The sequence below is a fragment of the Oncorhynchus masou genome, unplaced genomic scaffold, assembly GCF_036934945.1.
Source record: "Oncorhynchus masou masou isolate Uvic2021 unplaced genomic scaffold, UVic_Omas_1.1 unplaced_scaffold_874, whole genome shotgun sequence".
NCBI lineage: Eukaryota > Metazoa > Chordata > Actinopteri > Salmoniformes > Salmonidae > Oncorhynchus > Oncorhynchus masou.
In genome coordinates, this window is record NW_027015202.1 from 207,327 (window position 1) to 222,900 (window position 15,574).

At 54.0% G+C, this 15,574-nt stretch overlaps 1 protein-coding gene across 1 annotated transcript in view; it reads right to left on the minus strand.

Moving 5' to 3' along the window:
* Window positions 1-280: 280 nt before the first annotated feature.
* The window catches only part of LOC135537940 (collagen alpha-1(XXVI) chain-like), an 83,383-nt gene continuing 68,089 nt past the window's right edge, over window positions 281-15,574 (minus strand). Inside the window, exons 13-14 of the mRNA XM_064963947.1 lie at window positions 1,483-1,573; window positions 281-912 (exon numbers count right to left, since the gene is read on the minus strand). Of these exons, the coding sequence (XP_064820019.1) occupies window positions 725-912; window positions 1,483-1,573 (279 nt within the window). The 3' untranslated portion in view covers window positions 281-724. The remainder of the gene's footprint in view (window positions 913-1,482; window positions 1,574-15,574) is intronic.

Here is a 15,574-nt window from a genome sequence, read left to right on the forward strand (position 1 = left end):
ACTAGGCAAACCTGGCTTCGGGACACGACTCTGGATATCCTTGAAAGGCCCAGCCAGAGCCCGGACTTGAGCCCGATCTAACATCTCTGGAGAGACCTGAAAATAGCTGTGCAGCAACGCTCCCCATCCAGCCTGACAGAGCTTGAGAGGATCTTCAGAGAAGAACGGGAGAAACTCCCCAAATACAGGTGTGCCAAACTTGTAGCGTCATTCCCAAGAAGACTCAAGGATGTAATCGCTGCCAAAGGTGCTTCAAGAAATTATTGAGTGAAGGGTCTGAATACTTCTGTAAATGGATGAAGGATGTAGGTAATGATGTCAGTATGGTGTAGAAGGATTGTTCTACTCAGTTATATCACCATCACCAGCTGGGTGTGCAAGGAGTTTTATAATATTTGTTTTATTTCCTGTGTGATATTTTTTTATTTGTAATACATTTGCAAACATTTTTAAAAGCCTGTTTTCGCATTGTCATTGTGAGATATTGTGTGTAGATTAATGAGGGGAAACATTTAAAAAAATCAGAAAAAGGCTGTAACGTAACAAAATGTAGAAAAAGTCAGGTGGTCTGAATACTTTGCAAATGCACTGTATATATATTTAAAAAAACAATACATGGGGGTTTGGAAATGATGCAGACAATTACATTGATGGAAGGTGCAATCTATCTGCAATATTAAAGCTGATCTACCCCCTAAAAAAAAAAATCAAATTCATCGGTGTCTTAAAACAGACCTCGTCTCTGTCTGACCACCTCTATAGGCAGATTGTTTCCTTGAGGATTGGAGGAGAGTTGGAGAGGCTGAAGTCGTCCTGTCTTGATGGTGAACTCGGCCTTCCTGGTCCTCATGGCGGGAAATGGGAAGGAATCTGGTAGGCTCTCCAGTCCAGAGCCGGACTCCACTGGACTCTCTGCGTACAGAAAAGGACAATGGTAGAAACCATGAAAACAAACATTAGATTCTCACTCTATCCTCTTGACCCAATCAATAGTATTATGCCAATCATGTCTTCCAGAATCAGAACTCCCTCCCTCTTTACCGTGGATGCCAATCATGTGTTCCAGAATCGGAAATCCCTCCCTCTTTACCGTGGATGCCAATCATGTGTTCCAGAATCAGAAATCCCTCCCTCTTTACCGTGGATGCCAATCATGTGTTCCAGAATCAGAACTCCCTCCCTCTTTACCGTGGATGCCAATCATGTGTTCCAGAATCAGAAATCCCTCCCTCTTTACCGTGGATGCCAATCATGGGTTCAAGAATCAGAAATCCCTCCCTCTTTACCATGGATGCCAATCATGTGTTCCAGAATCAGAAATCCCTCCCTCTTTACCGTGGATGCCAATCATGTGTTCAAGAATCAGAAATCCCTCCCTCTTTACCGTGGATGCCAATCATGTGTTCCAGAATCAGAAATCCCTCCCTCTTTACCGTGGATGCCAATCATGTGTTCCAGAATCAGAAATCCCTCCCTCTTTACCGTGGATGCCAATCATGTGTTCCAGAATCAGAACTCTCTCTGCCAGGATCTTGAGAGCTTCCCTCAGCTGCTGCACACCCTCAGCTCCCCCCTGAGAGACAGACAGACACAAACTCCCTCAGTTCCCCCCCGAGAGACAGACAGAGACACACACTCCCTCAGTTCCCTCTCCGAGAGACAGACAGAGACACACACTCCCTCAGTTCCCACCTGAGAGACAGACAGACACAAACTCCCTCAGTTCCCACCTGAGAGACAGACAGACAGACACTCCCTCAGTTCCCCCCTGAGAGACAGACAGACACTCCCTCAGTTCCCCCCCTGAAAGACAGACACAGACAGACAATCCCTCAGTTCCTCTCTGAGAGACAGACAGAGACAGACACTCCCTCAGTTCCCCCCTGAGAGACAGACAGAGACAGACACTCCCTCAGTTCCCCCCTGAAAGACAGACAGAGACACAGACAGACACTCCCTCAGTTCCCCCCTGAAAGACAGACAGAGACACAGACAGACAATCCCTCAGTTCCTCTCTGAGAGACAGACAGAGACAGACACTCCCTCAGTTCCCCCCTGAAAGACAGACAGAGACACAGACAGACACTCCCTCAGTTCCTCTCTGAGAGACAGACAGAGACAGACACTCCCTCAGTTCCCCCCTGAAAGACAGACAGAGACACAGACAGACAATCCCTCAGTTCCCCCCTGAAAGACAGACAGAGACAGACACTCCCTCAGTTCCCTCCTGAGAGACAGACAGAGACAGACACTCCCTCAGTTCCCCCTGAAAGACAGACAGAGACACAGACAGACACTCCCTCAGTTCCCTCCTGAGAGACAGACAGAGACAGACACTCCCTCAGTTCCCACCTGAGAGACAGACAGAGACACAGACAGACACTCCCCCAGTTTCCCCCTGAAAGACAGACAGAGACAGAGACAGACACTCCCTCAGTTCCCCCCTGAGAGACAGACAGAGACAGACACTCCCTCAGTTCCCCCTGAGAGACAGACAGAGACACAGACAGACACTCCCTCAGTTCCTCCCTGAAAGACAGACACTCCCTCAGTTCCCCCCTGAGAGACAGACAGAGACACAGACAGACACTCCCCCAGTTTCCCCCTGAAAGACAGACAGAGACACAGACAGACACTCCCTCAGTTCCTCCCTGAGACACAGACAGACACTCCCTCAGTTCCTCCCTGAGAGACAGACAGACACTCCCTCAGTTCCCACCTGAGAGACAGACAGACAGACACTCCCTCAGTTCCCCCCCCTGAGAGACAGACAGACACTCCCTCAGTTCCCCCCCTGAAAGACAGACACAGACAGACAATCCCTCAGTTCCTCTCTGAGAGACAGACAGAGACAGACACTCCCTCAGTTCCCCCCTGAGAGACAGACAGAGACAGACACTCCCTCAGTTCCCCCTGAAAGACAGACAGAGACACAGACAGACACTCCCTCAGTTCCCCCTGAAAGACAGACAGAGACACAGACAGACAATCCCTCAGTTCCTCTCTGAGAGACAGACAGAGACAGACACTCCCTCAGTTCCCCCTGAAAGACAGACAGAGACACAGACAGACACTCCCTCAGTTCCTCTCTGAGAGACAGACAGAGACAGACACTCCCTCAGTTCCCCCTGAAAGACAGACAGAGACACAGACAGACAATCCCTCAGTTCCCCCTGAAAGACAGACAGAGACAGACACTCCCTCAGTTCCCCCCTGAGAGACAGACAGAGACAGACACTCCCTCAGTTCCCCCCCTGAAAGACAGACAGAGACACAGACAGACACTCCCTCAGTTCCCTCCTGAGAGACAGACAGAGACAGACACTCCCTCAGTTCCCACCTGAGAGACAGACAGAGACACAGACAGACACTCCCCCAGTTTCCCCCTGAAAGACAGACAGAGACAGAGACAGACACTCCCTCAGTTCCCCCCTGAGAGACAGACAGAGACAGACACTCCCTCAGTTCCCCCCTGAGAGACAGACAGAGACACAGACAGACACTCCCTCAGTTCCTCCCTGAAAGACAGACACTCCCTCAGTTCCCCCCTGAGAGACAGACAGAGACACAGACAGACACTCCCCCAGTTTCCCCCTGAAAGACAGACAGAGACACAGACAGACACTCCCTCAGTTCCTCCCTGAGACACAGACAGACACTCCCTCAGTTCCTCCCTGAGAGACAGACAGACACTCCCTCAGTTCCCTCCTGAGAGACAGACACTCCCTCAGTTCCCCCCTGAGAGACAGACAGAGACAGACACTCCCTCAGTTCCCCCCTGAGAGACAGACAGAGACACACACTCCCTCAGTTCCCCCCTGAGAGACAGACAGATACAGACACTCCTCAGTTCCCCCTGAGAGACAGACAGATACAGACACTCCCTCAGTTCCCCCCTGAGAGACAGACAGAGACAGACACTCCCTCAGTTCCCCCCTGAAAGACAGACAGAGACAGACACTCCCTCAGTTCCCCCCCTGAAAGACAGACAGAGACAAAGACAGACACTCCCTCAGTTCCTCCCTGAAAGACAGACAGAGACACACACTCCCTCAGTTCCCCCCTGAAAGACAGACAGAGACAGACACTCCCTCAGTTCCCCCCTGAGAGACAGACAGAGACACACACTCCCTCAGTTCCCCCCCTGAAAGACAGACAGAGACAAAGACAGACACTCCCTCAGTTCCTCCCTGAAAGACAGACAGAGACACACACTCCCTCAGTTCCCCCCTGAAAGACAGACAGAGACAGACAATCCCTCAGTTCCCCCCTGAAAGACAGACAGAGACACAGACAGACACTCCCTCAGTTCCCCCCCTGAAAGACAGACAGAGACAAAGACAGACACTCCCTCAGTTCCTCCCTGAAAGACAGACAGAGACAGACACTCCCTCAGTTCCCCCCTGAAAGACAGACAGAGACACAGACAGACAATCCCTCAGTTCCCCCTGAGAGACAGACAGAGACAGACACTCCCTCAGTTCCCCCCTGAAAGACAGACAGAGACAGACACTCCCTCAGTTCCCCCCTGAAAGACAGACAGAGACACAGACAGACACTCCCTCAGTTCCCCCCTGAGAGACAGACACTCCCTCAGTTCCTCCCTGAGAGACAGACACTCCCTCAGTTCCCCCCTGAAAGACAGACAGAGACACAGACAGACAATCCCTCAGTTCCCCCTGAGAGACAGACAGAGACACAGACAGACACTCCCTCAGTTCCCCCCTGAAAGACAGACAGAGACAGACACTCCCTCAGTTCCCCCCTGAAAGACAGACAGAGACACAGACAGACAATCCCTCAGTTCCCTCCTGAGAGACAGACAGAGACAGACACTCCCTCAGTTCCCCCCTGAGAGACAGACAGAGACAGACACTCCCTCAGTTCCTCCCTGAAAGACAGACAGAGACAGACACTCCCTCAGTTCCTCCCTGAAAGACAGACAGAGACACAGACAGACAATCCCTCAGTTCCCCCCTGAGAGACAGACAGAGACACAGACAGACACTCCCTCAGTTCCCTCCTGAGAGACAGACAGAGACAGACACTCCCTCAGTTCCCCCCTGAGAGACAGACAGAGACAGACACTCCCTCAGTTCCCTCCTGAGAGACAGACAGAGACAGACACTCCCTCAGTTCCCTCCTGAGAGACAGACAGATACAGACAATCCCTCAGTTCCCCCCTGAGAGACAGACAGAGACACAGACAGACACTCCCTCAGTTCCCTCCTGAGAGACAGACAGAGACAGACACTCCCTCAGTTCCCCCCTGAGAGACAGACAGAGACAGACACTCCCTCAGTTCCCTCCTGAGAGACAGACAGATACAGACACTCCCTCAGTTCCCCCCTGAGAGACAGACAGAGACAGACACTCCCTCAGTTCCCCCCTGAAAGACAGACAGAGACAGACAATCCCTCAGTTCCCCCTGAAAGACAGACAGAGACACAGACAGACACTCCCTCAGTTCCCCCTGAAAGACAGACAGAGACAAAGACAGACACTCCCTCAGTTCCTCCCTGAAAGACAGACAGAGACACACACTCCCTCAGTTCCCCCCTGAAAGAAAGACAGAGACAGACACTCCCTCAGTTCCCCCCTGAAAGACAGACAGAGACACAGACAGACACTCCCTCAGTTCCCTCCTGAGAGACAGACAGAGACAGACACTCCCTCAGTTCCCCCCTGAGAGACAGACAGAGACAGACACTCCCTCAGTTCCCTCCAGAGACAGACAGATACAGACACTCCCTCAGTTCCCCCCTGAGAGACAGACAGATACAGACACTCCCTCAGTTCCCCCCTGAGAGACAGACAGAGACAGACACTCCCTCAGTTCCCCCCTGAGAGACAGACAGAGACAGACACTCCCTCAGTTTCCTCCTGAGAGACAGACAGAGACAGACAGAGACAGACAATCCCTCAGTTCCCCCCTGAAAGACAGACAGAGACACAGACAGACACTCCCTCAGTTCCCCCCTGAAAGACAGACAGAGACAAAGACAGACACTCCCTCAGTTCCTCCCTGAAAGACAGACAGAGACACACACTCCCTCAGTTCCCCCCTGAAAGACAGACAGAGACACAGACAGACACTCCCTCAGTTCCCTCCTGAGAGACAGACAGAGACAGACACTCCCTCAGTTCCCCCCTGAGAGACAGACAGAGACAGACACTCCCTCAGTTCCCTCCTGAGAGACAGACAGATACAGACACTACCTCAGTACCCCCCTGAGAGACAGACAGATACAGACACTCCCTCAGTTCCCCCCTGAGAGACAGACAGAGACAGACACTCCCTCAGTTCCCCCCTGAGAGACAGACAGAGACAGACACTCCCTCAGTTCCCCCCTGAGAGACAGACAGAGACAGACACTCCCTCAGTTCCCTCCTGAGAGACAGACAGAGACAGACACTCCCTCAGTTCCCCCCTGAGAGACAGACAGAGACAGACACTCCCTCAGTTTCCTCCTGAGAGACAGACAGAGACAGACAGAGACAGACAATCCCTCAGTTCCCCCCTGAAAGACAGACAGAGACACAGACAGACACTCCCTCAGTTCCCCCCTGAAAGACAGACAGAGACAAAGACAGACACTCCCTCAGTTCCTCCCTGAAAGACAGACAGAGACACACACTCCCTCAGTTCCCCCCTGAAAGACAGACAGAGACACAGACAGACACTCCCTCAGTTCCCTCCTGAGAGACAGACAGAGACAGACACTCCCTCAGTTCCCCCCTGAGAGACAGACAGAGACAGACACTCCCTCAGTTCCCTCCTGAGAGACAGACAGATACAGACACTACCTCAGTACCCCCCTGAGAGACAGACAGATACAGACACTCCCTCAGTTCCCCCTGAGAGACAGACAGAGACAGACACTCCCTCAGTTCCCCCTGAGAGACAGACAGAGACAGACACTCCCTCAGTTCCCCCTGAGAGACAGACAGAGACAGACACTCCCTCAGTTCCCTCCTGAGAGACAGACAGAGACAGACACTCCCTCAGTTCCCCCCTGAGAGACAGACAGAGACAGACACTCCCTCAGTTCCCTCCTGAGAGACAGACAGAGACAGACACTCCCTCAGTTCCCTCCTGAGAGACAGTCAGAGACAGACACTCCCTCAGTCCCCCCCTGAGAGACAGACAGTTCCCACCTGAGAGACACACACTCCCTCAGTTCCCCCCTGAAAGACAGACAGAGACAGACACTCCCTCAGTTCCCCCCTGAGAGACAGACAGAGACACACACTCCCTCAGTTCCCCCCCTGAAAGACAGACAGAGACACACACTCCCTCAGTTCCCCCCCTGAAAGACAGACAGAGACAAAGACAGACACTCCCTCAGTTCCCCCTGAAAGACAGACAGAGACAGACAATCCCTCAGTTCCCCCCTGAAAGACAGACAGAGACACAGACAGACACTCCCTCAGTTCCCCCTGAGAGACAGACAGATACAGACACTCCCTCAGTTCCCCCCTGAGAGACAGACAGAGACAGACACTCCCTCAGTTCCCCCCTGAGAGACAGACAGAGACAGACACTCCCTCAGTTCCCTCCTGAGAGACAGACAGAGACAGACAGAGACAGACAATCCCTCAGTTCCCCCCTGAAAGACAGACAGAGACACAGACAGACACTCCCTCAGTTCCCCCCTGAAAGACAGACAGAGACAAAGACAGACACTCCCTCAGTTCCTCCCTGAAAGACAGACAGAGACACACACTCCCTCAGTTCCCCCCTGAAAGACAGACAGAGACAAAGACAGACACTCCCTCAGTTCCTCCCTGAAAGACAGACAGAGACACACAATCCCTCAGTTCCCCCCTGAGAGACAGACAGAGACACAGACAGACACTCCCTCAGTTCCCTCCTGAGATACAGACAGAGACAGACACTCCCTCAGTTCCCCCCTGAGAGACAGACAGAGACAGACACTCCCTCAGTTCCCTCCTGAGAGACAGACAGATACAGACACTCCCTCAGTTCCCCCCTGAGAGACAGACAGATACAGACACTCCCTCAGTTCCCCCCTGAGAGACAGACAGAGACAGACACTCCCTCAGTTCCCCCTGAGAGACAGACAGAGACAGACACTCCCTCAGTTCCCCCTGAGAGACAGACAGAGACAGACACTCCCTCAGTTCCCTCCTGAGAGACAGACAGAGACAGACACTCCCTCAGTTCCCCCCTGAGAGACAGACAGAGACAGACACTCCCTCAGTTCCCTCCTGAGAGACAGACAGAGACAGACACTCCCTCAGTTCCCTCCTGAGAGACAGTCAGAGACAGACACTCCCTCAGTCCCCCCCTGAGAGACAGACAGTTCCCACCTGAGACAGACACTCCCTCAGTTCCCCCCTGAGAGACAGACAGAGACAGACACTCCCTCAGTTCCTCCCTGAGAGACAGACAGAGACAGACACTCCCTCAGTTCCCTCCTGAGAGATAGACAGAGACAGACACTCCCTCAGTTCCCTCACCGAGAGACAGACAGTTCCCACCTGAGAGACAGACACTCCCTCAGTTCCCTCCTGAGGGACAGACAGACAGACACTCCCTCAGTTCCCCCTCTGAGAGACAGACAGAGACAGACACTCCCTCAGTTCCCTCCTGAGAGACAGACAGAGACAGACACTCCCTCAGTTCCCTCCTGAGAGACAGACAGAGACAGACACTCCCTCAGTTCCCTCCTGAGAGACAGACAGAGACAGACACTCCCTCAGTTCCCTCCTGAGAGACAGACAGAGACAGACACTCCCTCAGTTCCCTCCTGAGAGACAGACAGAGACAGACACTCCCTCAGTTCCCCCCTGAGAGACAGACAGAGACAGACACTCCCTCAGTTCCCTCTTGAGAGACAGACAGAGACAGACACTCCCTCAGTTCTCTCTCTGAGAGACAGACAGAGACAGACACTCCCTCATTCCCCCCCCCTGAGAGACAGACAGAGACAGAGACAGACAGTCCCTCATTTTCCCCCCTGAGAGACAGACAGAGACAGACACTCCCTCAGTTCCCTCCTGAGAGACAGACACTCCCTCAGTTCCCTCCTGAGAGACAGACAGAGACAGACACTCCCTCAGTTCCCCCTGAGAGACAGACAGAGACAGACACTCCCTCAGTTCCCCCTGAGAGACAGACAGAGACAGACACTCCCTCAGTCCCCCCTGAGAGACAGACAGAGACAGACACTCCCTCAGTTCCCTCTTGAGAGACAGACAGAGACAGACACTCCCTCAGTTCCCCCTGAGAGACAGACAGAGACAGACACTCCCTCAGTTCCCTCTTGAGAGACAGACAGAGACAGACACTCACTCATCCCCCCCCCGAGAGACAGACAGAGACAGAGACAGACACTCCCTCATTTCCCCCCCCCTGAGAGACAGACAGAGACAGACACTCCCTCAGTTCCCCCCTGAGAGACAGACACTCCCTCAGTTCCCCCCTGAGAGACAGACAGAGACAGAGACAGACACTCCCTCATTTCCCCCCCCCCCCCTGAGAGACAGACACAGACAGACACTCCCTCAGTTCCCCCCTGAGAGACAGACAGAGACAGACACTCCCTCAGTTCCCCCCTGAGAGACAGACAGAGACAGACACTCCCTCAGTTCCCTCTTGAGAGACAGACAGAGACAGACACTCCCTCTTTCCCCCCCCCCTGAGAGACAGACAGAGACAGACACTCCCTCAGTTCCCTCCTGAGAGACAGACAGAGACAGACACTCCCTCAGTTCCCTCCTGAGAGACAGACAGAGACAGACACTCCCTCAGTTCCCCCCTGAGAGACAGACAGAGACAGACACTCCCTCAGTTCCCACCTGAGAGACAGACAGAGACAGACACTCCCTCAGTTCCCCCCTGAGAGACAGACAGAGACAGACACTCCCTCAGTTCCCTCTTGAGAGACAGACAGAGACAGACACTCCCTCATTCCCCTCCCCCTGAGAGACAGACAGAGACAGACACTCCCTCAGTTCCCTCCTGAGAGACAGACAGAGACAGACACTCCCTCAGTTCCCTCCTGAGAGACAGACAGAGACAGACACTCCCTCAGTTCCCCCTGAGAGACAGACAGAGACAGACACTCCCTCATTCCCCCCTGAGAGACAGACAGAGACAGAGACAGACACTCCCTCATTTCCCCCCCTGAGAGACAGACAGAGACAGACACTCCCTCAGTTCCCTCCTGAGAGACAGACAGAGACAGACACTCCCTCAGTTCCCCCTGAGAGACAGACAGAGACAGACACTCCCTCAGTTCCCCCCTGAGAGACAGACAGAGACAGACACTCCCTCAGCCCCCTGAGAGACAGACAGAGACAGACACTCCCTCAGTTCCCTCTTGAGAGACAGACAGAGACAGACACTCCCTCAGTTCCCCCTGAGAGACAGACAGAGACAGACACTCCCTCAGTTCCCTCTTGAGAGACAGACAGAGACAGACACTCCCTCAGTTCCCCCTGAGAGACAGACAGAGACAGACACTCCCTCAGTTCCCTCTTGAGAGACAGACAGAGACAGACACTCCCTCAGTTCCCCCCCCTGAGAGACAGACAGAGACAGACACTCCCTCAGTTCCCTCTTGAGAGACAGACAGAGACAGACACTCACTCATCCCCCCCTGACAGACAGACAGAGACAGACACTCCCTCATTCCCCCCTGAGAGACAGACAGAGACAGAGACAGACACTCCCTCATTTCCCCCCTGAGAGACAGACAGAAACAGACACTCCCTCAGTTCCCCTCTGAGAGACAGACACAGACAGACACTCCCTCAGTTCCCTCTTGAGAGACAGACAGAGACAGACACTCCCTCAGTTCCCACCTGAGAGACAGACAGAGACAGACACTCCCTCAGTTCCCCCTGAGAGACAGACAGAGACAGACACTCCCTCAGTTCCCTCTTGAGAGACAGACAGAGACACAGACACTCCCTCATTCCCCCCCCTGAGAGACAGACAGAGACAGACACTCCCTCAGTTCCCCCTGAGAGACAGACACTCCCTCAGTTCCCCCCTGAGAGACAGACAGAGACAGAGACAGACACTCCCTCATTTCCCCCCCTGAGAGACAGACACAGACAGACACTCCCTCAGTTCCCCCTGAGAGACAGACAGAGACAGACACTCCCTCAGTTCCCCCTGAGAGACAGACAGAGACAGACACTCCCTCAGTTCCCTCTTGAGAGACAGACAGAGACAGACACTCCCTCATTCCCCCCCCTGAAAGACAGACAGAGACAGACACTCCCTCAGTTCCCTCCTGAGAGACAGACAGAGACAGACACTCCCTCAGTTCCCTCCTGAGAGACAGACAGAGACAGACACTCCCTCAGTTCCCTCCTGAGAGACAGACAGAGACAGACACTCCCTCAGTTCCCTCCTGAGAGACAGACAGAGACAGACACTCCCTCAGTTCCCCCCTGAGAGACAGACACAGACAGACACTCCCTCAGTTCCCACCTGAGAGACAGACAGAGACAGACACTCCCTCAGTTCCCTCCTGAGAGACAGACAGAGACAGACACTCCCTCAGTTCCCTCTTGAGAGACAGACAGAGACTCCCTCAGTTCCCCCCTCTGAGAGACAGACAGAGACAGACACTCCCTCATTCCCCCTGAGAGACAGACAGAGACAGAGACAGACACTCCCTCATTCCCCCCCCCCCCTGAGAGACAGACAGAGACAGACACTCCCTCAGTTCCCTCTTGAGAGACAGACAGAGACAGACACTCCCTCAGTTCCCCCTGAGAGACAGACAGAGACAGACACTCACTCAGTTCCCCCCTGAGAGACAGACAGAGACAGACACTCCCTCAGTCCCCCCCCTGAGAGACAGACAGAGACAGACACTCCCTCAGTTCCCTCTTGAGAGACAGACAGAGACAGACACTCCCTCAGTTCCCCCTGAGAGACAGACAGAGACAGACACTCCCTCAGTTCCCTCTTGAGAGACAGACAGAGACAGACACTCCCTCAGTTCCCCCTGAGAGACAGACAGAGACAGACACTCCCTCAGTTCCCTCTTGAGAGACAGACAGAGACAGACACTCCCTCAGTTCCCCCTGAGAGACAGACAGAGACAGACACTCCCTCAGTTCCCTCTTGAGAGACAGACAGAGACAGACACTCACTCATCCCCCCTGACAGACAGACAGAGACAGACACTCCCTCATTCCCCCTGAGAGACAGACAGAGACAGAGACAGACACTCCCTCATTTCCCCCCCTGAGAGACAGACAGAAACAGACACTCCCTCAGTTCCCCTCTGAGAGACAGACACAGACAGACACTCCCTCAGTTCCCTCTTGAGAGACAGACAGAGACAGACACTCCCTCAGTTCCCACCTGAGAGACAGACAGAGACAGACACTCCCTCAGTTCCCCCCCTGAGAGACAGACAGAGACAGACACTCCCTCAGTTCCCTCTTGAGAGACAGACAGAGACAGACACTCCCTCATTCCCCCCCCCCTGAGAGACAGACAGAGACAGACACTCCCTCAGTTCCCCTCTGAGAGACAGACACAGACAGAGACAGACATTCCCTCATTCCCCCTGAGAGACAGACAGAGACAGACACTCCCTCAGTTCCCTCTGAGAGACAGACAGAGACAGACACTCCCTCAGTTCCCCCCCCCTGAGAGACAGACAGAGACAGACACTCCCTCAGTTCCCTCTTGAGAGACAGACAGAGACAGACACTCACTCATCCCCCCTGACAGACAGACAGAGACAGACACTCCCTCATTCCCCCCTGAGAGACAGACAGAGACAGAGACAGACACTCCCTCATTTCCCCCCCTGAGAGACAGACAGAAACAGACACTCCCTCAGTTCCCCTCTGAGAGACAGACACAGACAGACACTCCCTCAGTTCCCTCTGAGAGACAGACAGAGACAGACACTCCCTCAGTTCCCACCTGAGAGACAGACAGAGACAGACACTCCCTCAGTTCCCCCCTGAGAGACAGACAGAGACAGACACTCCCTCAGTTCCCTCTTGAGAGACAGACAGAGACAGACACTCCCTCATTCCCCCCTGAGAGACAGACAGAGACAGACACTCCCTCAGTTCCCCCTGAGAGACAGACACTCCCTCAGTTCCCCCTGAGAGACAGACAGAGACAGAGACAGACACTCCCTCATTTCCCCCCCTGAGAGACAGACACAGACAGACACTCCCTCAGTTCCCCCTGAGAGACAGACAGAGACAGACACTCCCTCAGTTCCCCCTGAGAGACAGACAGAGACAGACACTCCCTCAGTTCCCTCTTGAGAGACAGACAGAGACAGACACTCCCTCATTCCCCCTGAAAGACAGACAGAGACAGACACTCCCTCAGTTCCCTCCTGAGAGACAGACAGAGACAGACACTCCCTCAGTTCCCTCCTGAGAGACAGACAGAGACAGACACTCCCTCAGTTCCCTCCTGAGAGACAGACAGAGACAGACACTCCCTCAGTTCCCTCCTGAGAGACAGACAGAGACAGACACTCCCTCAGTTCCCCCCTGAGAGACAGACACAGACAGACACTCCCTCAGTTCCCACCTGAGAGACAGACAGAGACAGACACTCCCTCAGTTCCCTCCTGAGAGACAGACAGAGACAGACACTCCCTCAGTTCCCTCTTGAGAGACAGACAGAGACTCCCTCAGTTCCCCCTCTGAGAGACAGACAGAGACAGACACTCCCTCATTCCCCCCTGAGAGACAGACAGAGACAGAGACAGACACTCCCTCATTCCCCCCCCTGAGAGACAGACAGAGACAGACACTCCCTCAGTTCCCTCCTGAGAGACAGACAGAGACAGACACTCCCTCAGTTCCCCCTGAGAGACAGACAGAGACAGACACTCACTCAGTTCCCCCCTGAGAGACAGACAGAGACAGACACTCCCTCAGTCCCCCCCCTGAGAGACAGACAGAGACAGACACTCCCTCAGTTCCCTCTTGAGAGACAGACAGAGACAGACACTCCCTCAGTTCCCCCTGAGAGACAGACAGAGACAGACACTCCCTCAGTTCCCTCTTGAGAGACAGACAGAGACAGACACTCCCTCAGTTCCCCCTGAGAGACAGACAGAGACAGACACTCCCTCAGTTCCCTCTTGAGAGACAGACAGAGACAGACACTCCCTCAGTTCCCCCTGAGAGACAGACAGAGACAGACACTCCCTCAGTTCCCTCTTGAGAGACAGACAGAGACAGACACTCACTCATCCCCCCCCTGACAGACAGACAGAGACAGACACTCCCTCATTCCCCCCTGAGAGACAGACAGAGACAGAGACAGACACTCCCTCATTTCCCCCCTGAGAGACAGACAGAAACAGACACTCCCTCAGTTCCCCTCTGAGAGACAGACACAGACAGACACTCCCTCAGTTCCCTCTTGAGAGACAGACAGAGACAGACACTCCCTCAGTTCCCACCTGAGAGACAGACAGAGACAGACACTCCCTCAGTTCCCCCCCTGAGAGACAGACAGAGACAGACACTCCCTCAGTTCCCTCTTGAGAGACAGACAGAGACAGACACTCCCTCATTCCCCCCCCTGAGAGACAGACAGAGACAGACACTCCCTCAGTTCCCCTCTGAGAGACAGACACAGACAGAGACAGACATTCCCTCATTCCCCCCCCTGAGAGACAGACAGAGACAGACACTCCCTCAGTTCCCTCTGAGAGACAGACAGAGACAGACAGAGACAGACACTCCCTCAGTTCCCTCCTGAGAGACAGACAGAGACAGGCAGAGACAGACACTCCCTCAGTTCCCTCTGAGAGACAGACAGAGACAGACACTCCCTCAGTTCCCTCCTGAGAGACAGACAGAGACAGACAGAGACAGACACTCCCTCAGTTCCCTCCTGAGAGACAGACAGAGACAGACACTCCCTCAGTTCCCCCCTGAGAGACAGACAGAGACAGACACTCCCTCAGTTCCCACCTGAGAGACAGACAGAGACAGACACTCCCTCAGTTCCCACCTGAGAGACAGACAGAGACAGACACTCCCTCAGTTCCCCCCTGAGAGACAGACAGAGACAGACACTCCCTCAGTGCCCCTCCTGAGAGACAGACAGGTACAGACACTCCCTCAGTTCCCCCTCTGAGAGACAGACAGAGACAGACACTCCCTCAGTTCCCTCCTGAGAGACAGACAGAGACAGACACTCCCTCAGTTCTCTCTCTGAGAGACAGACAGAGACAGACACTCCCTCAGTTCCCCCCCCTGAGAGACAGACAGAGACAGACACTCCCTCAGTTCCCTCCTGAGAGACAGACAGAGACAGACACTCCCTCAGTTCCCCCTGAGAGACAGACAGAGACAGACACTCCCTCAGTTCCCACCTGAGAGACAGACAGAGACAGACACTCCCTCAGTTTCCCCCTGAGAGACAGACAGAGACAGACACTCCCTCAGTTCCCCCTGAGAAACAGACAGAGACAGACACTCCCTCAGTTCCCCCCTGAGAGACAGACAGAGACAGACACTCCCTCAGTTCCCTCCTGAGAGACAGACAGAGACAGACACTCCCTCATTCCCCCCCCCTGAGAGACAG